Raw genomic sequence first — 23021 nt, forward strand, 5'->3', positions numbered from 1 at the left:
ATGTACAACTACAACTCTTTCAGAAATAATGAAGCCACAGGGAAGTGGCATCTAAAGTGACTATGATAAAAGGTGCCCGTGGTTGTAGTCAAGTACATTTGAGTCGAGTACACCTATATAGGCAGAGATGGTAGCTCAGTCTCTGACCTAAGGATAAGTATTCCCTAACATTTCATAGCATAGTTCAATAGAGTTTACCAATGACCTGCTGTTATTAATAGGGGCATGTGTATTTTTATTTTCAGGTTATATAATTATTTTAGAATGAAAGAAAAGTAGGGAACATTTTGAGAGTAACATCAAAAACCACCACATATCTTATAGTGATCAAAACCTATAATTACCATTATTAGACTACCATAGTAAATTCTAGAGGGTATGTGGCAGTCATGTGGTTCTTCTGATTAATTGTATTTACTGGTAAAGCATCAAGATCATCTAGCAGTGAAATATAGTAGTTTAGAGACTCCTTTACAGAAGCCATAAAGAATATGAATGTTCCACCCTCTTGTATCTATTCATGAGTTAGTTCAACAAATACTGTAGTGCCTGTTATGTTGCAGATACTACTTTAGGAGGGGATACAGATATAGACAATAGTGACACAGATAATAGACAAATAAAATAAATATATGTTAAATAGTAATATTTGCTTAGAAGAAAAAAGAAAGCAAAAAACGAAACTTTTGCATTTAAAAAAATTGCTGAGTTTAGAGAAGGGAAGCCTGGGGAAAAGGGAAGCCTGGTTCAGTTACATCATAGATGTTTAATCACTGCTTCTTGAATGAGTGTGCAAAAGGCTTTTTTCTGCAAATTTAATACACAGAAAAAAGAACTTTGGAGTAGTGGGAGAAAATAATATAATTTTACGTCCAGGACAGGAGAACTCATAGTTTCCTGTATCCTGCTCTGGTAGACTCTCTACAGAAGTATCCTGTTGAGTTTGGGAACTGCTTTTTGAGAAAAGACAGTCAGGATAATGACAGAGGAGGAAACCATGTCAAACTGGAGTCAAGGCTGGGAATATTTAGCATGGAGACTCTTTGCACAGATCTTGCAGATATTTAAAAGGCTGTCTTGTGGAAGAGAAAAGAGGAAATTTAGTCTTTATTGATTCAGCCATACTAGTAGGTTGAAGTTACAAGAAACAGTTTGAGAATCTCTAAAAGGAAGATCTTTATCAGGAAAACTCCATTAAACTTCCCTGTCACTGGAAATGTAGGAAAAGCTACATGAATATCTATAGGTCTTTAAAGATTTGATAAGTAATATATGTAATAATTGTTTTGGAGTAAAATCTCCATGGTATATGATGTACTTACCTTTAATCATGAATCATAATGGGTAAAACAATATAAACATCATTAAATATTTTAGTGGTATATCTGTTGCTCAACTTGCTGCATGATACCTATCACAGTTAAACATTTGCTCCAGAGAAATGATAGAAAATGATATCCCTAATCTTATGTATAGGAGAAAGGTGAGGCCTAAGTAAGTACTTCAACTACAGTTCTAATAAGAAAAGGGAAGTCCATTAGCTGATTGACCTAGGGCAAGTAGTGTCTTGTCTTAATTACCTACCTCAGGGGATTGTGAGATTAAATGACTTTGTATGTGTAAAGCATTTAACCCAGAGAGTATCTGGCCCAGGGAAGTATTCATTAAATAGTGGTAGTAGTTTTATTTACAGTTTTAAGATAATGAAAGGTGTTATTTGAGAGATTAGTATTCTAATCTAGATGAGTTTTTAATTCCTAATATCTGTGGTTCTGTTTTTCCCACATGTCATCAACCATTCTTCACAGCAAAGCTCTCCATGTGCCTCTCAAATCACAACTAAATGTGGTAAGGCCTCATTTATCTGGCGTTGTTGAAGAAATGTTTGACATAAGTGAGACACCTTCTGATTAACTTCCTAAAATGTAAACTTTTCTTTTAACCTTTTAAAAACAAATGTATCACATACTTTCCTGCCTTTTTAAAACAAAGATCCTAAACATGACTTTAACTTTTAATGAGTCGGTGTTGTTAATGTGTATATATCTATAATTAAATAGTTGTTTTAATTTACTTTATTTCATTCTTTTCAGACAGCTATCATTTTTTGGTGGTAAAGCCTTTTTATATCTTCCCAACCACTTTCTAAGTTTCTATATCTAATCTACTCTGGATTTGGAAACCAGGTATTGAAGCTTACTAAGAATTGTATGTTAAAATGATAAAATGTCTGGAATTTGCTTGAAAATATCCATTGGAACCAGGAAGCAGAGTGGGCGGTTGTTAATTATTCAAGCTGGGTAATGGGTATTTAAGCATCTATTACTCTGCCTTTATATGTTTGCAAATTTTCATAGTAAAAAGTTTTTAAAATCCAACGTTATAAAAAAAGAATTGTATGTTAGATATATGCAGGTCTATGTATATTTATTTCTTAACTTTTATCTTCATAAGGATTCACAGAAAACTTAGTATTTATCTTTGGATAGAAGGACTGAGAGCTAATAAGAGGCACAAACTTCTGGTTATAAAATAAATAAGTCATAGGAATGTGATGTACGGTATAGGGAATATAGTCATTAATATCATAGTAACTTTGTATGGTGACAGATGGTTACTAGACTTGCCATGTTGATCATTTTGTAGTGTATATAAATGTTGAATCACCTTGTTGTACACCTGAAACTAGTATAATATTGTATATCAACTATACTTTTAAAAAAAAAGACTGAGAGCTAAAAGGAAGGGATGTTCACTTTTTATTTGTTCTGGTGGAGTTTTAAGACCTTTTTTACCTTCATGTATTATGTTTGTTTATGTATTTATGTGTGTGTGTGTTTTAGATGTTTATCTACTCAGGAAGAAGGTGCATTTCCTCCTCCGTAAATTGAAAGCATCTAATTTAAGGGATTGTGAGGCTTCTGTACCTCTGTACTTTAACACGTTTTTTGTTTTGTTTTAAATAGGTATTTTAGGTGAATAACACTGGGTTCTGTGTGAAGTGCTAAAAGAGCAGTAAAGGGGGCTGTGTAATGGCTGTTTCAGACTTCTGAGAAGTCTCTTTTGGTATCCAAATCTGGGCCTAAGGGTCTCACTAACTGGTTTTTGCAGTGTCCTCTGTCACCTCTCCCTTTGCTACCTGTGCTGTAACTAAGCTCTTTACTCTCTCTTATGCTTTGTTTTCTTCCTAAACCTTAAACTCTTTGTTTCTTATTTCCTTCTTCCTTGATTTAAATATTCTGCCATTTTTGTGTTTACTGTTACTGAGTAAAACAGATACATGCCGAACTGCATAATGTAAATTCAATTGTAAATCACCACTGATGTACTGGATTCACAATTAAGTATTTTCTGAAGGTGGGAGGGTCAATTGGTGTCTCTATGAGAGGCAGTTTGACAAAATCTATCTATCATAATTTAAGATGTATATACTCTGTCATAGCAATTCCACTACTGGGAATTTATCCCAAAGTTATACTCACACGTGTGCAAAGATGTATGAAGAAACTGTGAATTGTGTTTGGATGGAAGACAAAAAGAGTTTGGGATGGGAGGCAGACTTACCTTTTGTTGTGTCTTGAAATTCACCTTTTCCTTTACCTTACGTAGTTACTACTTTTTATATTAAAGGGAGAAACTAGGGTAAAAAAGAGCCTTCTTCCCACCTGTGGGTAACACAGCATCTACGGGTTCTTATTCCTAATGAATTTTCTGGGTTATCTTTTTCTTCAAGGGTCAACAATGCTAACAGTAGACTTCTTTATTGCTTAACCTGACTTTGTGTAGAATTTTGACAACCCTAATCCTTTGATAATTGAGTCCATTTCTGATAGTAGAAATTTTTACAATTTTATTGCATAAATGTGTATGTGTATATCTATTGCATATATGCGTTTATCCTTCCTGACCCATGTTCTATACACACACACACATTCTTTACCCCAATTCCATTACCTGTTGACTACCTTTATTTTCTCCATGGTCATGTTCTTAGATATCTGTATGTACGTATGTATATATGTGGATATACACACTGACATGAGACGCACATTTTAATAAAGGGATTGTTTTTAATTGTAGTTTTTCTTTTTAAACCTGATCGTGTTATACTCATTTGATTGCATTTTGCTTTTTCTACTCAGCACTGCAATGTGCAAATCTCACCAAGTTACCTGATAAAACTTTAATTTATTCTTTTAATGATTGCATTGTGTTAATTGGTCAAAGTATATTGTAATTTATTCAGCCATTCCTGTGTTGATTGAAACGACTCTGTTTATAGAGACAAGAAGTTGGAAAATTAGTGACAATAAACATCCTTGTACATATTATGTATGATTACTTTTATTTCTCTATGATAGATTCCCAGTAGTAGGACTGCCAGTAAAGGTGTAAGTACTTTAAATTTTAATATATGTTGCTAGATTTTTTTCCAGAAGGATGTCATAATTCACATTTAGACCAGTGAAATATGACAGTACCCTTTTGAGGAGATAGTATCAATCTTAAATTTTTCCTAAAGTGATAGCTCATTGTTAAACTAATTGTTATTTCTCTGACTTCTAGTAAGTTTGACTATTTTTTGTAAACTTGGCAAATTAGATCTGCTCTTTCTCTACATGTCAGATATTTTTTTCTGATTTAATTGCTTAGTTTATGGTTTTTTCATCATACGAAATTTTAAACTGACATCTTTTCTTTTAAAATTTCTGCTGTTAAGGATGTTTAGAAGACCTATCATGTCTTCTAAATTTTGTTGTAGAATGTATTGCTGTGATTAATTTTTTACATTTGCCTGTATTTCACCTGGAGTTTATTTTTTATATATAATGTAAGATAAAGATCTAGTTTTTGTTTTTGCTAGATGATAACCCCCAGTATTGTGATAATTGTTTAAAAAATACCCTTTCCTGCTGAAATAAAGTTCAACCTTTGACTTGTACATTTTCTCATATGTGTTGGTATCTATATTTAAGTTCTTTATTCTGTTCCACCTGTGTGTGTTTATTCCTATGCCAGTGCCATATTGGTTTGATTACAGTAGTCCCTCTTTATCTGCAGGATATGTTCCAAGACCCCCAACAGATATGCATGAAACCTTGGGTAGTACCGAAATCAAATATGCTATGTTTTTTCTATACATACATACCTATGATAAAGTTTAATTTATAACTTAGGCACAGTAAGACATTAACAACAATATCTAATAATAAAATAGAACAATGATAATGTACTGTAATAAAAGTTATCATACATCTTAGCAACTTCAAATAGGATTTTTTTCTTTCCTCATTCAGTCGAGAACTATCACCTCTTCACTTAAGAGGAGGATTTTACAGCTTCTCTTTGACGTATCCAAATTGCCAGCATCACTACTCCTGTGCTTTGGGGCCATTATTAAGTAAAATAAGGGTTACTTGGACAAAAGCACTGCGATTCCCTCACAGTCAATCTGATATGGAGACAGCTACTAAGTGACTCACAGATAGCACATACAGTATGGCTACTGGACAAAGGGATGATTATGGAACAGGCCAGGGCTGGACGGCTCTAGCCGGCACCAGCTTTCATCATGCTGCTCGGAATGGAGGGCAATTTAAAACTTATGAATTTTTTATTTCTGGAATTTTCCATTTAATATTCTGGAACTTTGGTTGACCAAGGGTAACTGAAACCGCTGAAAGTGAAACTGTGGATAAGGGGGGACTTCTGAAGTGTCTTTTGAATATATTCTGACATGTGGTTAGTGAAGTTCACTTATGGTTTTCTCCTTTTGTTCAATTTTCTTGGTGGCTCTTAGATTTTCTCCTTTATAACTTAAGATCTTATTTTTAAATAAAAAAATATTTTGGGCTTATTTCTCAATACAGTTATTTATAAATATTGAGGACAAGTTATTACTGTGAATGAAATATTTTTCCTGTTATTTTTCTAGGTGTTTCTTGCTAAACTAGTGAAAATTTTTAACTTTAAGTGTATTTATCATAGCTCTCCTTTATAATTTATTTTATTAATTTCAGGGTTATTTTTTACTAGAATTGCTTGTGTTTTCTAGGTACAGGCATACCTCGTTTTATTGCACTTCGCTTTATTGCGCTTCGCAGATATTACGTTTTTACAAGACCCTCCACCAGCAAAAAGATTACAACTCGCTGAAGGCTCAGATGATGGTTAGCATTTTTTAGCAATAAAGTATTTTAAATTAAGGTACGTACGTTGTTTTTTTAGACATAATGCTATTGCACACTTAATAGACTTCAGTATAGTGTAAACATAACTTTTATATGCACTGGGAAACAAAAAAACTCATGTGACTGGCTTTATTGCAATATTTGCTTTATTGTGGTGGTCTGGAACTGAACCTATAGTATGTCCGAGGTATGCCTGTATTCTATCAGACCGTTAGCAAAAATGCATTTTTCTTTTCCATCCTAATATTTATGCCCTAATTTATTTTCTTGTCTTATTAGTTTGCTGTCATCTTCAAGTCAGTGTTAAATTATAAAAGGTTTAGAGGACTTCCTGCTCTAATTCCTAATTTTATTCATTTGATTTATTGAATGAGTAATAACATTCATATGGTTAAAATAATAAAAATTTTCTGTGAACCATCTCCTTTCCACCCTTTCCCTAATCTGTCCATTTCCCACCCTATACTCAAAGTAACCAGTCTTCCACAGATCTTCAAATTTCCATATAGAAACAAGTTCTTTTTTTTTTTTTTAAAGATTTTATTTTTCCTTTTTTCCCCCCAAACCCCCCTGGTCCGTAGTTGTATAGTTTTAGTTGTGGATCCTTCCACTTGTGGCATTTGAGATGCTGCCTCAGCATGGCCTGATGAGTGGTGCCATGTCTGTGCCCAGGATTCAAAGTGGTGAAACCCTGGGCCGCCAAAGCAGAGCACGCAGACTTAACCACTCGGCCACAGGGCCGGCCCTGAAACAAGTTCTTGATATAGATATATACGTATAGACACATACATGTATATATATATTTATTTATTTATTGTGTGTGGATACCATCTTAATTTTATTTGAAATGGTTTTAGTATTTTGCTATTTAGGAAACTTGCTGTTGTTTTTTTTCCCCAAAAATGTTTAATTTTTTCCTATTCTTTTCCATAGAGCTTTTATTATAAATGGCTGCTGAATTTTACCAAATTCTTTTTCAACATCTGTTGATATAATCATATGATTTTTTTCTCCTTAATTTGTTGATATATTGAATTAGGTTGATTTCTAAAAAAGAACCACTCGCATTTCTGCAATGAATTATGTATATAGTTTTTGATACGTGGCTAGACTCTATTGTCTAATTTGATTGTTTTTATTTAGAATTTTTACATTTAACTTTTAAATGAAATTGGTTTATGATATGTTTCGTGTACTACCATTATTAGATTTAACATTGAGTTATTCTGACTTCATAAAATGAATTGGAACACTTTCTGTATTTGTCTATGGTCTAATGTTATTAAAATTATATTTTTTTAAAGATTAAGAATCTGCTGAGAACCCAGCTGGTCTTGATGCCTTTTTCTATAGTAGATTTTTAATTACCTTTAATTTATGGTATTTGGTTTTACTCAAGGATTCATTTCTCGTGGGTCAATTTTGGATATTTCTTATTTTAATGGGAAATCATTCTTGTCTTTTTAGGTTTTCAAATGAATTGCCATGAAATTACATCTGTGTTGTCTTAGTTTTGTTTTCTTAGTTCTCTCCTGTACTTATGGTTGTATTTCTCTTTTCATTCTGAATCTTGTGAGTTTTCACTCTCGGTCTTTTTCTTTTTCACTCCCTTATTAAAAACTCTGAGTGATTATCTTTCAAAGAGCTAGCTTTTAGACTTATTTATCCTTTCTCTAACATCTTTACTTTATGTTAATACCAAACACTAGCTCTTAGTTCCTCTTCTTAGTTTACTTTGACATATTTTGTTATTTTTCTATTTTCTTATCTATTGAGTTTCCCCTCCCTTGCCTTTTAAAAATATTGAAAGCCTTTAAGGCCGTGAGCTTAGTCCTGAATACAAATTTTGCTGGGTCAATTGGGTTTTAATTATCATTCTGTTTTTTTCTTATAGCTTACTATGTAGATCATAATTTCCCTTTTGATTTCCTCTTTGATCCAAAGATTATCTAAAATCACCTTGTAGTTTAAAAGTATGTTTGTACATTTTTCTTAGTTTTTTAGATTATATATCTCTGAAATTAGTTAAAACTTTCATTATGACCATGTTTATGATGGATCATGGTACTGGACATAGGAAAAAAACATCTGTTCTTTGTTAGAGGGTTACAAGGTATCTTTTGTATCTTTAAAAAATTATGTTTACTGGGGCAGCCCCGTGTTGTAGTGGTTAAGTTTGGCTTGCTGCACTTTGGTGGCCTGGGTTTGCAGGTTCTGATCCCAGGCGTGGACCTACACCACTCATCAAGCCATGCTGTGGCAGTGACCCCTATACAAAATAGAGGAAGACTGGCACAAATGTTAGCTCAGGGATAATCTTCCTCAAGAAAAAAAAAGAGGAACGTTGGCACCAGATGTTAGCTCAGGGCCAATCTTCCTCAGGAAAAAAAATCAGAATTATTGATAATATATTTAAATTTCTGATTTTTTTCTTCTTTCCAACTGTAGTTATCCATTGTAAAAGATATACTGAAATAACTCAGTATATTTGTTTTTGTTTTTGTTTTTGCTGAGGAAGATTCGCCCTGAACTAACATCCATCACCAATCTCCCTCTTTTTGCTTGAAGATTTGCCCTGAGCTGACGTCTGTGCTAATCTTCCCATTTTGTATGTGGATCGCTGCCACAGCATGGCCACCGGAAAGTGATGTAGGTCCACACCTGAGAACCAACCCAAGGCCACTGAAGTGGAGCATGCCAAACTTAGCCACTAGGACATGGGGCTGGCCCCAGTATATTTGTATTTTTTATTTTTATTTTTTTTGTGTGAGGAAGACTGGCCCTGAGCTAGCATTTGTTGCTAATCTTCCTCTTTCTTTTGCTTGAGGAGGGTTCTTCCTGAGCTAACATTTGTGGCAATCTTCCTCTATTTTCTTTTTGTATGTGGGACACCACCACAACATGGCTAGAGGAGCCGTGGGTAGGTCCACGCCCAGGATCCGAACCCGCGAACCCTGGGCCACTGAAGCAGAGTGCATGAACTTAACCAATATGTCACCAAGCCAACCCCATTTGTATTTTTAAAAATAAAATTATTAAAGTTCTAATAAGCATTGCTTTATTACTTGCTATGTTATTTGGTATATACAGTATATCTTGGTCATAAACTATGTATATTTTCTAATTGTATAATCTTTCTCTTTATCTAAGTACTTTTGACCTTAAAATTATACCTTGGCTGATACATATTTCCCTGCAGTTACTTGAAAACAAAATACTGTTTTCTCCAGAAAGATGCTCATTTTTTCCCCTGATGTCTCCTTGACCTTGAAAAGATGAGACCTTTAGAGTACTTTTATTTTATGCCTCTCTTTCTTTTTCCACTTATCTAACTCTCCTTCCCGGTCAGATCTCGAGAGTACTTTTACGTCTCCTTACTTCCATCTAACCTGCCTACAACTCTTTTATTTTGAATAAATAACTTAGCACATCTTCTATAGAAATCCATTAACATTCTTTTGTGATCTAGTCCTTTTGTTTAAAGAGTCCTTATTTATCATATAAGTTGTACATTCCTAGACATTCGGTTATTACCTGTGTATTATGTAATATAAACTGAAAGTTTCATTGCTTATAATATTACTCTTTTCATCTTCCCTGTTACCACATCTCTATTCTGGTTTATTTTTTCTTAGTTAGAACTCTTTCTCAATTATTTTACTCATTTTGGGGACCTGAGAAAATACACTCTCTAAATTCTTGCATATTTGCAATTTTTTTAATATACCAAAATATAAGCTTTGTTAATACAAAATTCTTTTCTCGCTGTCATTTATGAATGTTATTCAACTTTCTCTTTTGTTTTTTTAAAGTATAACAGATGAGAAGTCCAGTGAGGAGCTGATCCCATATCTTTTATAGGTTACTTGCTTTTATAGCCAGGAGCTTGAATGTGATCCAGCATCCGTGGCGTTTTATCCCTAATACCATTTAATATACATTTTCTATTGTTATAATGCTCTCCTTTTTTTATTGTGGTAAAACATACATAATATAAAATTTACCATTTTAACCATTTTTAAGCATACAGTTCAATGGCATTAAGTACATATACATTGTACAACTTCACTGCCATCCATCTCCAGAACTTTTTCATTTTCCCAAACTGAAACTCCATACCGTTAAACAGTAACTCCCCGTTCCCCCTCCTCCAGCCCCTTTCAAGCACCATTTGATTTTCTGTCTCTTTGAATTTGACAACTCTAAGTACCTCATATAAGTGGAATTATACAATATTTGACCTTTTGTGACTGACTTATTTCGCTTAGTGTAATGTCTTCAAGGTTCATCCATGTTATTATGTAAGAATTTTTTCTTCCTTTTAAAGGCTGAATAATATTTCATTATATGTATATACTACATCTTTTTAATCTATTCATCTATTGATAGTTTGTTTCCACCTTTTGAAAATTGTGACTAATGCTCCTATGAACATGGGTTTACAAATATCTTTTCGAGTCCTTGCTTTCACTTCTTTTGAGTATATACTCAGAAGTGGAATTGTTGGATCTCATAGTAATTCTATGTTTCATTTTTTTGAGGAACCACCATACTGTTTTCCATAACACCTCTACTATTTTACATTTACCAGCAATACACAAAGATTTCATTTTCTCCACATCCTTGCCAATACTTGCTATTTTCTGGTTTTTTGATGATAGCTTCTCTAATGAATGTGATTTTAATACACATTTTTATTTAGTCCTTAAACTTTTTTAAAACATGAAAAAAGAAATGTCAATTAAAAAGAAGAATCTGTCTTCTATGCCAGGAGGGCTCTGTGCCATTGAACCTGAGAGGAGAGAATTTCTATAGCACCTTGTTTGTTTGGTCTTCTGCCCTTAGAATAGTTTGTTTTTATCGACTATTTTAAGCCCATTTATATCTGAAATATAAATAACATAAATTCAGTGATTTGCAGTTACATATGTCTGTGTCAGTGATTTAATCTCAGTTTTCTCATCTGTGAAATGAGGGTCTTTGGTGATTTACTTCCTAGATTGTCTGATTCAGTTGTAGCATGGTCCTCATACTTACAGAATGTGGGTCAGGATTGCTCCAAGGCGTGTACCAGCCCTCCGTAGATTGTGGAAGTCCTCCCTTTCTAGTTTATCTGCTTCTCATACATACATGTTAAAGGCCAGCAGCACAGGTCTACTTATTCCCTAAACATACCTCATAATCTTCTTTAACTGTTCCTTTCCTGGACTCTTTCCTCTGCTGATTCACACCTCCCTTCACACCTTGGTTTGGTGAAAATCTTACTCTAATCTTCAGATAACAGCTGAGATCTCACTCAAAGTCTTCCCAGTTCTCTGTAACCTAGGTTAATTTCTAAATTGTTACTCTCAAAACTTTGTATTTTTAGTCTTTTCACATTATGCCTTTTATTAGAGAGGTGTTTGTGTGTGTGAGATTTTTATTTCACTCTCCCCCACAGTTTAATAAGCTCCTACACTATTAGGACTGTATCTTACTCATATTATGACCTTATGCCTATGCCAGGGCAAGTAGATAGTTAGTATATTTTAACTAAATTTGAGCAAGAGTGAAAAATGTGTATTGACCAATAGTTTTGTGGCTTGGTATTGCTATTTTGCCTAGGAAATGGAATCAACAAGGTTTTCAGTAGATTTTCTTTGTACTTTATATCTACTTTTTTGGGACAGGTATTTCTTAAGTCAGTAAGAAAATTAACGACAACAGGAGCTTCATTAAAACTACAATTTAGGATATGCAAATATGAATGATTCCTAACTTTACCCTGTACATTTCACATATATCATTAGTCACTGTTAGACATTTTGGTTTTGCTTAATATAATTCATTGCTGAATGGGTATTTTAATGTGAGAGTTTTTGACATCAACATTTTTAACTTTTGTCTAATTTGTAATCTTAACTTTGAGTTAATGGAAATATTGCTTCTATAGATTGTGGTTTGAAACTGCTAATAAGTTCATTCAGTTATATGATCTTTAGCTCCTAAACCATGAAAAGTAGATTGCATTTTTTGTTAAGATCTATGTCTGAATTGAAAGTGGTCAAAGTGTCTGAGTGGTGAATAAAGCAGTAGAATGCTAATCAGAAGATAGAAATACTGGACTGACTGACTCCATTAACTTACACTGTGTTCAGTAATCTAAATGCACCATGGATGGTCATCTCTCTTTTAAATTGGTAGTAATAGCCCCTGCTGCTTGACAGTTTGTGAAGTCCTTCACCACTTAAAAAATGTTTTAACTTCTTGTAGCCCTTTGAAGTAGTTATCTATTAACCTTGTTTGATAACGGCGATTGAGGCTTGGAGAAATTAAGTCACTCAAGATTGGCTGGCAATAAAATAAGTAACATACTTGGAACTGCACCTGAGAATTTACCCTACAGTTAAGACCTTTAGCTGCAATCATGCTGAGGTGTGTTTTTTATCCATAGGTTTCTATGTAAATGCACTGATATTATTATCATAAAGCTATCTTGAATATCACTATACTATATATCTACCATTACATTTTTTAATGTTTCCCTGGGTGGTGTCTATTGACAGATTGAACATCAGGGTATGATTTTCATTACTTTTTCCAAGAGAATAATTTTGAAAGCTCTCAATATAGTATTTTTCTATTTTTAAAATTTTGCTTCAAAACAATGTTTCATTTCAAAATTGCAAAATAATTTTGTAAAACATGATCAGCTGATGTTAATTATTAATATCCTTAAGTTATTTAATTAAAATTTCTATTCAACACTTGATTAATAAATATTTCTAAATTTTCCTTCTTTATTCTACAGAATGGTAAATAACGCTGATCATCTCTAGAAAGGATATTGCTTAACCTCATGTAAAGTATGCTCAGTTCCTTTCCAGTGGTGTAAGTATCTAGTCCTTTGCTTAATTTTTATCTTCTGAATTGTTTTAATAAAGTTAAGAAATCATTATGATTATGATCTCAAAATGACAGCAGACATTTGTAGAGTTGAAAGAGTTTTTTCATAATCATGTGATAAAGAATGAATTTTCAAATCTATCAACTTTCTCTTTGACCATTTCTCTTTTCAACTTTGAAGTCTGACACTGATTTTCGGTTGAACGTAAAATTACTCTACTTATTTTAAACTGCTTAATAGCCTAGAAACTTGTGAAATACATGGCTAACCATTCAGAAGAGCTCGTGTTAGATTCCTTGTGACAGGCAAAATACTGAAAGCATTTTACCTTAATAATGCTTTTTGTGTGCAAACTTCTAAGCACCCTGGCCATTTTACTTTACCTACTGGGCATAATAATGTAGTCAAGCCTGTTAACTAATGTGGTTGGTAGCCTTTCTTTGGAGTTGGGCAAAACATACAAATTGAGATGGTGGTATTATGTTGAGAGTTGTTTTGTGCTAGGATATGAACTAACCACTAGTTCATAGTAAATAGACCTTTGAAAAAAAGTATTGTGGGAATTTCAGATATTAGAGAATCTATTAGCTTATTAAGTGCATCTTTAGAGTGTAATGCAGAGTTCCTTTAGCATAAGTATTTTCTAAAATTTGGTACAGTCTGTGTTTCGATTAAATTCCTTCCATTTGGGGCCGGTCTGGTGGCATGGTGATGAAGTTCATATGCTCCGCTTTGGTGGCCCAGGGTTCACAGGTTTGGATCCCAGCCATGGACCTAGACACTACTCATCAAGCCATGCTGTGGTAGTGTCCCAAATACAAAGTAGAGGAAGATTGGCACAGATTAGCTCAGGAACCATCTTCCTCAAGTGAAAAGAGGAAGATTGGCAACAGATGTTAGCTCAGGGCCAATCTTCCTCACAAATAAATAAACAAATTCCTTCCATTTTAGTTGACAGTTCTATAATGCAGTAAGTAGACATTAAGATAGATTTTCCTTATTATTTAGGTTTTCGTTCAGTTTTTTCCTCCTTATTGACTCTGTCATATATCAAAAAGGCTCTGGAATAGTCTCAAGTGATGTGAACTCAAAGTCATGGCACTTCATCACTTTCAGCCTTAATTTCCCTTTTTTTTCTTTTTATGATTTATTTGCTAATGGCTGTTCTCAATAGTCGGTAGAGTGTAAGCATCATGAGGCCAGGAATTTTTGCTGATTTGTTGCTTGTTGTGTCTTCTCTGCCTTGTACATGGTCTGACAACAGGGGGCACTCAATAAATGTCAGTTGAAAGAATGATTTTTATCTAAGTGGTCTCCAATTCTCTGATTCCACACCTAATTTATATCTCCCTCTATAGATTTACATATTTTTACTTGGATTTTTTTCCAAACATGTATAAGGTGGCTGCAATTAAATCTCAGTCTTAATCAGTCGTAATTTAAAAATAACCATTAAAATGTGATTGGCACATTGGAATATAAATCTTATTTTTCTAGAAGTATTTTTATTATGAGAAGAACATTTTTATGTTGTTGTCTATTGTCATAGCCTCTATTCTTTTGCTTTAGTCTGTTCTCCTATTGGTTTGAATTATAGAATCATTTTATTATACTGTCAAGCTCAGTTCCCAGTAAATCTTCATTTCTTTACTTATTCTCACTTCTTGTCATTTTCTTACTTTAAGACTGCCACTTCTATGATGATAATAATAATTGTGAAAGAGGGTAGTGTGCCACAAATAGTAAGAAGGGCCTGAGTACATCTTTAGTTGATGAGTATTATGATTGACTATAGAATGTGTTAAATCATCTTGCAGTAAATATCATGTATGCAAAACAAAACTAACTTATGACTAGGCCGTACTTTGCTTAGTCATTCTAGACAAAAAGATAAAGACAGCAGAATCAAGCTGAAGAAAATGTTGTGTTATCCAATAAAATCTTTTTAACTGTTCACGCTTTGCAAGTAAGATAGTAATGTCATTTTTGTGCATGTGATTTCAAGAGTAATCATTTATGCATTCTTTAACCTTCTTTGCTCTATGTGTTTGTAGAATTTAGTTTAAGAAAGAATGTTCTGGACCTCATGCCTTATCCAAGATGGGTTTAGTACATATGCAAGTAGGGATACAATTTATTGTAAAATAGGCTTACTATTATGGTCCAATAGCGTGGTCTTTTAAAACATCAGTTTATGAACTGAGTCATAATTCCTGAATTTAATTGTTCTTTTATGCTTTAAACATTGTCTGTGTTATTGCTGTGTCAAAATTCTTCTCACATCGCTTTCAATTGTTGGCCTGAGTCTGCATTCAGATTAGTAATTTAAAGTGAAAGATGTTCCTTATCCTGTGAACAGTCCTTTGCTACATGAGAAAATTAATTCAGTTCTTACATGTTATCTCTTTCTGTTATAAAAGAATTGCTGGTATCATGGACTTAGATGACCTTTGTAGGTCACATACTGCCATAATTTCATGATTATGTGCTTAAACTAGATAAATTATGAGAAATAAAATTTGGAAATGACAGAATGTATGCCTTTGTTTATGTTAATGCACATTGGAATATTATTCTCAATATCCAAGAAAGCTTCTAATCTTGGCATTTTCTCAGTAAAATATTGTACCTTCAGTGTCATATGCATGATTTGATCCTGCTCCTTATGCCATTATCAATCTACTCTATAATGATCATACATTTCATTCTAGCAATTGTAGATGTTTTTACTTTAGGTATATCTTTTATTAGGGACCTCTCGGTGCAAGGCACAGACATCTAATTTAAACAAAGTGAAGCATAAGGGAAAATTTATGCTGTTAAATAACAATACAACAAGAAAAGCAAGGTTGTAGCAGGAGCTTAGGAATTGCTAGAACGAGGGATATGAACACTGCAGAGCTTTCTCCTTTGCTCTGCAGTACTTGATACATCTGCTGTTTTCTCCTACAAACTAGCTTCTTCAACATGGTGAGGAGTGTACCCAGATTAACATCTTCCCACAACTCAGCGCAGTTACAGTGACCTCCATCTTCCCATTAGTCTAACTTGAATATTTTGAGGAGGGCAAGGCTTAGATTCCTTTTGTGCCCACCCCGTTGGCCAGGAGGTAGAGTATTATTAGTGGCAGCCCCAAGGACGAGTGGTGGGAAACAATGAGCCTTTCTAGGCAGACAAAATAATAGGTGCCTTCTATTATCTCCTTTTTTGACTTTTGGAATAAAAGTGGTTCCCATCATCAGTGAATCTGAAACGACATGAAATATTACATTGTTTTAGGTACTGTGGACTCTTTAGTTGTGATAGTTCTACTACAAGCTTTAGGATAGATATGTTTCTTCATCTATTTATATTCTTATATTCATATAATTTATTTTAGTTTTATGCCAGTGTACAGAGTGCTACCCCCTACAGAGAGAGTTTTGAAGAGTTATATACAAATTACTATCTGCTCTGATATAAATAGGATAGGAAAATATCATGATTGTTGTTTTTTTGTGTCCATATAATAAAACAGTTCTTGGAGTCTCATATCTAAAGTAAAGTCAGTTTATGAAGTATTTTGAAAGCATAAAGAAGGAAGTGAGCAGTGGACAGGTCTACTTCATTGTCAAGGGGAAAGAATAATGTATAGAAACCTCAGTTTACCAAATCAAAAAACTAAGGGCTAAATTATTTGGATTACTAAAGGTGTTCAACAGCTGCTTTTAGAAAGAACTTCCTAGGATTTAGGATTAATATATTACTAAGCACTTAAAAGAGTTGACAAAGGGCTGAGGGTTAAAAGAGAAACTAAAGTGTTAAGTATCTGTTATAAGTCATTAGGAAAATGTTCACATAGATTCTTCAACAAACTTTAAGTATAATATACCTACTGAAGAATGTAGAAATCAGTAGTGTACAGCTTGGTGAATGTTCATAGTGAATGCACCTGTGTTGTAATGTAACTAGCATAGAACATAGAACAGTACCAATACTGCATAGCATTTTAATAATAAATCGTTTGTGTTGAGCAAAGTATACTGTTCTTTTGAAATTGGTCAGGAGAAAAAGTAAACAAGCTACTCTGGTTGAAAGTTTTCTCTTCTCTCCCAACCAGATGATAATATATTATGGGGGATAGGGCCATCCTGGTAGGGTGGTGGTTAAGTTTGCGTGCTCTGCTTTGGTGGCCCAGGGTTTATGGGTTCAGATCCCGGGGGTGGACCTACACACTACTCATCAAGCCATACTGTGGCCACATCCCACATACAAAGTAGAGGAAGATTGGCACAGATGTTAACTCAGTGACAATCTTCCTCAAGCAAAAGGAGGCAGATTGGCAACAGATGTTAGCTCAGGGCCAATTGTCCTCACCAAAAAAAAAAAAAAAAAAAAAGTAAGGGGCGGAGGAGTGGCCTGGTGGCGTAGTGGTTAAGTTGGTGCGCTCCGCTTTGGTGGCCCGGGGTTCACCAGTTTGGATCCCGGGAGTGAACCTACATACTGCTTATCAAGCAATGCTCTGGCAGGCATCCCACATATAAAATAGAGTAAGATGGGCACAGATGTTATCTCAGGGCCAATCTTCCTCAGCAAAGCGAAGAGGATTGGCAGCAGATGTTAGCTCAGGGCTAATCTTCCTCAGGAAAAAAAAAATATTATATTTATATATATATATAAATAAAAATGGGGGTATATTAAGCTAACAAGAAAATTAGTGTAGTACAATTTTAATAGCCAAATAATTTGGAATAGCTAATAATTGGAAACAGTCCAAGTGTCTAAAATATTCCTACAGTGAAGTACTGCTCTGCAGTAAAAAGGAACAAACTGCTGATACAACATCATAGATGAATCTCAAAAACTTTCTGCTAAGTGAAAGAAGCCTTACACAAAAGAGTACATAGAAATTCCATTTCTATGAAATTCTAGAACAGGCAAAACTAACCTATGGTGGGAAAAACATCTGAGCAGTGGTTGCCTCTGAGGGAAGGGACAGGATTGACCAGGAAGGGGCATGAGGGAACTTCCTGGAGTGACGGTAATATTCTGTATCTTCATAGGGATTTGCGTTTCACCGTGCATGCACTTCAAAACTCATGGAATGGTAAACACAAGATTTGTGTATTTTCTTTTATGTAAATTTTACCTCAGAAGAAAAAACCTGAACAAATACTGAACTCTAGTTAATGACATGCATGTGGAAGTATTAAGGAGGAAGTATACAGATGTCTGTAACTGATTTTGAAATGCATCAAAAAATAAGATGAATAGGGGCCAGCCTGGTGGTGCAGCGGTTAAGTTCACACATTTTACTTCAGCGGCCCAGGGTTTGCCAGTTCGGATCCTGGGTGTGGACCTATGCACTGCTTGTCAAGTCGTACTGTGGCAGGCATCTCACATATAAAGTAGAGGAAGATGGGCACAGATGTTAGCTCTTCCTCAGCAAAAAGAGGATGATTGGCAGCAGATATTAGTGCAGGGCTATCTTCCTCAAAAAAAAAAAAAAAAGATGAATAGCGAGATGGATGGATAGATATGTTGTAAAGCAAGTAAAATGTTAATGGTAAAATCTAGGTGGTTAGGATATGGGTATTCACACTGTAAATTTCTTTCAACTTTTATGTATGGTTAAAAGTTTTCATTATAAAATTTAGGAATGAAAAAACTTGGCAATCAAGACAATGTAATAATCATGAAAATACGACTTGTATGATGGATAGCTTACACAAATGAATATTCTAAACAAGCAGAAGATAATATGTATATGTATAAAGCAGATACTGTGGCCCATGGGCTCAAATGGACTGCAACATGTTATTTTGGTCCAAAAAATGTGTTTGTTTTTATTTTTATTGAGCCTGTCTCTAAAACTAGAGCAATTTCACATAAAAATTCTAGATGTCTGCCGGCTTATTTTTTAAAGTATTTGAAAGACAAAACAATCAGTGGTAGAATAGAGAGTCCAAAGGTGGTACAAGTTTATGTGGAAATTTTGTACATATATGATAAATGTGGCATTTCAGATCAGAGAAGAGACATATTACTCAGTATAGTATATTGGACAACCAGCTATCCATTTGGGAAAAAATAAAGCTCAAATCCTTTCACACTCATTAAGTAACTATAAATTCTAGATAGAGCAAACATTTTACATATAAAATAGTATTACTAGAGTACCCAGTCCATCAATAGAGTGGTTTTTAAGTGATTTTTTTTTTTTTTTTTGAGGAAGATTAGCACTGAGGTAACATGTGCTGCAACCTTCCTCTTTTTGCTGAGGAAGACTGGCCCGAGCTAACATCCGTGGCCATCTTCCTCTACTTTATACGTGGGATGCCTACCACAGCACGGCTTGCCGAGCATGTGCCATGTCCGCACCCGGAATCCCAACCGGCGAACCCCAGGCCACCGAAGCGGAATGTGTGCACTTAACTGCTGTGCCACCAGGCTGGCTTTTTAAGTGATTTTAACTGGAGACCTAAAAGAGTGAAAAATGCCTATGTCCCAAATCATATGATTCCAGTAAGCCTTGCCATGTATTGGAAAGCAAAATGATGTATGCTTTTGGAGTCAGTAAGATCTTTGAATCTTTTTTTCTGTTTCTTTTTTTTTTTTCTTTGCTGAGGAAGATTCACCCTGAGCTAACACCTGTTGCCAATCTTCCTCTTTTTTTGCTTGAGGAAGATTTGCCCTGAGCTAACATCTGTGCCTGTCTTCCTCCATTTTATATGTGGATCGCTGCTGCAAAATGGCTGCTGACAAGTGGTGCAGGTCCATGCCTGGAGACCGAACCTGGGCCGCCAAAGCGGAGTGCCCAAATTTAACCACTAGACCACCGGGTCGGTCCCTCTTTTTCTACTTCTTAATCAGACTCTTTGCAAGGTATAAAACCACTCTGAGCCTTAGTTTCCTCAACAAATCAATCAATATAAAATTGTTAAAAAATTACCACAGAGAGTTGTGAGGATTAGATGAGATTACATTATATGAAACTCTTCCCCAATACCTGCCTAGAAGTAAATATTCAATAAATTTTTAGTATAGAGGGATGAAGAAACCAGTCTCCAACAGCTTAGGGGAACTAGCCCAGAGCAGATGTTTACCTGTAAAGGATGAGAAAATTCCTTTATTTCCATCAGCAAATAATTATTGAGAGCCTACTGCATGCCATGCATCCCATTTGGCACTAAAGCTATAAAAATAAAAATAGGAAAATTACCACTTTAAAAAATCTTAAATAGGAAAATCAGATTTTATAAAAAAGGAATTTTAGTGAGAATTTTTATGATATTTGACAACTCTTTTAAACTTAATATTGTTATTGACTCTGGACATTTTCTGGTGTGCTACAGTATCTTGTGTTAAAGGAAACATAATGTAGAAGGAATTTCCTAAGAAAAATGAATAGTTCAGTTTGGCTGCAAACGCAAAAGATCCATTTCTCAGGATAAGTATTTGACAATGCATTATAGAGATGAAATACAAAATTCCTAAGTGGTGGGTAAAATGGTACTTACTAAGGTTTTTTATGTACCTCTCTTACTTTTCTATTAAATATTTTTGCTGATTATTAATATTTGCTTGAGCTTAGCTTACCAAATCGTTTGTTTACACTAAATGAAGTTATAGAGCTCCTAGGTCAATTTTGCTGATATTTAGTAAAACAAGATAATATAAACTATTTTTTCAGCAACTTTCCATTAATACTCTAATGTAGAATAATAAATTTGAGATGGAAAAATTACCTGTGAGCCTAGGCTTAAGACTGTATGCATCTAATCTGTCATTTTGGTATTATTGCTCTAACTGAAATTTTGGTTCAGATATTTACCAGAATGAGGAAAATGTAAATTGTCTGCCATATGAAATTAGATTTTATGTTGTATCAAATGTCAGTCTGCTAATAAAGTCAATATCTGTACCAGCCCATTGCCATGACAAAAACATTCGAGCATGGAGTAATAATTATTATTGTTATTATAATATAATAATAATGTCTTAATCATTTTTAGTAAAGAAGTTGATGTACAAGTGTTACATCGTCTTCTGAGCATTGTCTGTAATGATATGTTGTTTGGTAGATGTGGTAAATAAAGGAAATTTTTTTAATCTTTCTTTTTAGTTTGCTGGAAACCATGTCTCACTATACAGATGAACCCAGATTTACCATAGAGCAGATAGATCTGCTTCAGCGCCTTCGACGTACTGGAATGACTAAACATGAAATTCTTCATGCCTTGGAAACTTTGGACCGTCTTGATCAAGAGCATAGTGACAAGTTTGGAAGAAGGTCCAGCTATGGAGGAAGTTCATATGGGAATAGTACCAACAATGTTCCAGCATCTTCCTCTACAGCTACAGCTTCCACACAGACACAGCATTCCGGAATGTCCCCATCACCTAGCAACAGTTATGATACCTCCCCACAGCCTTGCACTACCAATCAAAATGGGAGGGAGAATAATGAGCGATTGTCTACATCCAATGGAAAGATGTCACCAACTCGCTACCATGCAAACAGCATGGGTCAGAGGTCATACAGTTTTGAAGCCTCAGAAGAGGACCTAGATGTAGATGATAAAGTAGAGGAGTTAATGAGGTTAGTTGCTTTGCTTATTCAGAGTCCCCAAAATGTCTATATTCTTAGATTGATTTTGAGTAATAAGCTATATTTCAGCTACTTATCTATAAGAACTGTGATTTATCCCTCACCTCTTTGGAGATGAAAGAAAAAAATTTCTAATTTTATGGTTTTAATTCAAATTTTCTCTTCTTTACTTCAGCCCTTTCTCTTTGCTGCTTGATAAGCCTTTTCCATTTTCTCTGTCAAAGCAAAGGTTTGCCCTCTCTTTATGGGTCTAATTGCTAACGTCTGAATTTTCTGAGTTGTTAACAGATATGTTCTAATCTTTAAATCTATTGTAAGTATCTTTCTTAGGGATAAGATGATTTCATCATGATACAGATTGTGTACACTGTTAATTTTTCCCTCCATCATACCAATCAACAAAATAATTTTGAGCAACTATTATATAAAAAGTAGTGTTCTTAGGAAGGAAAATAGACATGGTTTCTACCCCTAAGAAGCTAAAGTTCTAATTTTAGCAATAGATGCCATATATATATATATATATATATATATAATTTTTTAAATGTTATCTATTACAAGATAAGTGTAAGCACTTGCAGTTTAAAACACAGAGAAAAGAAGAAGTCCACTTTCAACAGAGGTCCTTAGGAAAGGCTTGACACTGGACCTGGGACACTCTGAGGGCAGCAACCATGTGTTTTGATTGCTGTGTCTCCAGGATCTAGAACTGTCCTTGGCACATGGTAGGGGCTTAGTATGTTAAGTGACTGGATAAATTTGAGCTAAACCTTAAAGGATAGGCTCTGTTTTGGAATATAGGAACTCTACTTAAAGTTAAGGGAATATTAAAAGGTGGAAAAGGCAAGGCATGTTTAGTCTTATAAAGATTGCAGATGGGCTAGACTCTCGTAGTAAGAATAGTGTATTATTAGACAGTATAGGTCTTGAAAGATCTGAGTTCCATACAAATAATTTATGTTTAATTTGGTTGGAATTAAGGAGTTTTTACGGTCTGTAGGAAATAGAGATGATAAAAGCATTGTTTTCAGTAATTATCACTACTGTAGTAGGGGGAGAGACTACAAATGGATTAGTTACAGTAGATAATGAAAGAAACTGTAGCAGGAATTTGTCAGAAATAGAATTAAAACCTATAATTATGAGTTATATTTCTTCTTAAAGATTTTGAAACTTGAAGATAATATAATGGTAACTTAATATCGTCATAAGGTCTATCCTATAGTATGCAATAGTGAAAAATCTTTTAAACAAACTGTCCTGCAACTATTTTTAGGGTAGAACTGCCTTATATAGAACTGTAGGCTAAATGGGCTATTGTATCTAGATTCCAATGTAATTCCTGTGATGAATA

At 34.3% G+C, this 23021-nt stretch overlaps 1 protein-coding gene across 32 annotated transcripts in view; it reads left to right on the plus strand.

Annotated features, from left to right (window-relative positions):
* The window catches only part of HMBOX1 (homeobox containing 1), a 179882-nt gene that overhangs the window by 61635 nt on the left and 95226 nt on the right, over positions 1 to 23021 (plus strand). For 13 of the 32 annotated variants that reach the window (XM_005607706.4, XM_005607707.4, XM_023636233.2 and 10 more), the window contains exons 2-4: positions 6056 to 6207; positions 12982 to 13061; positions 21182 to 21658. In XM_005607706.4, the coding sequence (XP_005607763.1) occupies positions 13039 to 13061; positions 21182 to 21658 (500 nt within the window). In that variant the 5' untranslated portion in view covers positions 6056 to 6207; positions 12982 to 13038. Of the gene's footprint in view, positions 1 to 1808; positions 1849 to 6055; positions 6208 to 12981; positions 13062 to 21181; positions 21659 to 23021 lie in introns of those variants that run through there. The other 19 variants (XM_070261296.1, XM_070261293.1, XM_070261292.1 and 16 more) reach the window with 3 other exon arrangements.

This window comes from Equus caballus, chromosome 2 (genome assembly GCF_041296265.1).
Source record: "Equus caballus isolate H_3958 breed thoroughbred chromosome 2, TB-T2T, whole genome shotgun sequence".
Taxonomy (NCBI): Eukaryota; Metazoa; Chordata; class Mammalia; order Perissodactyla; family Equidae; genus Equus; species Equus caballus.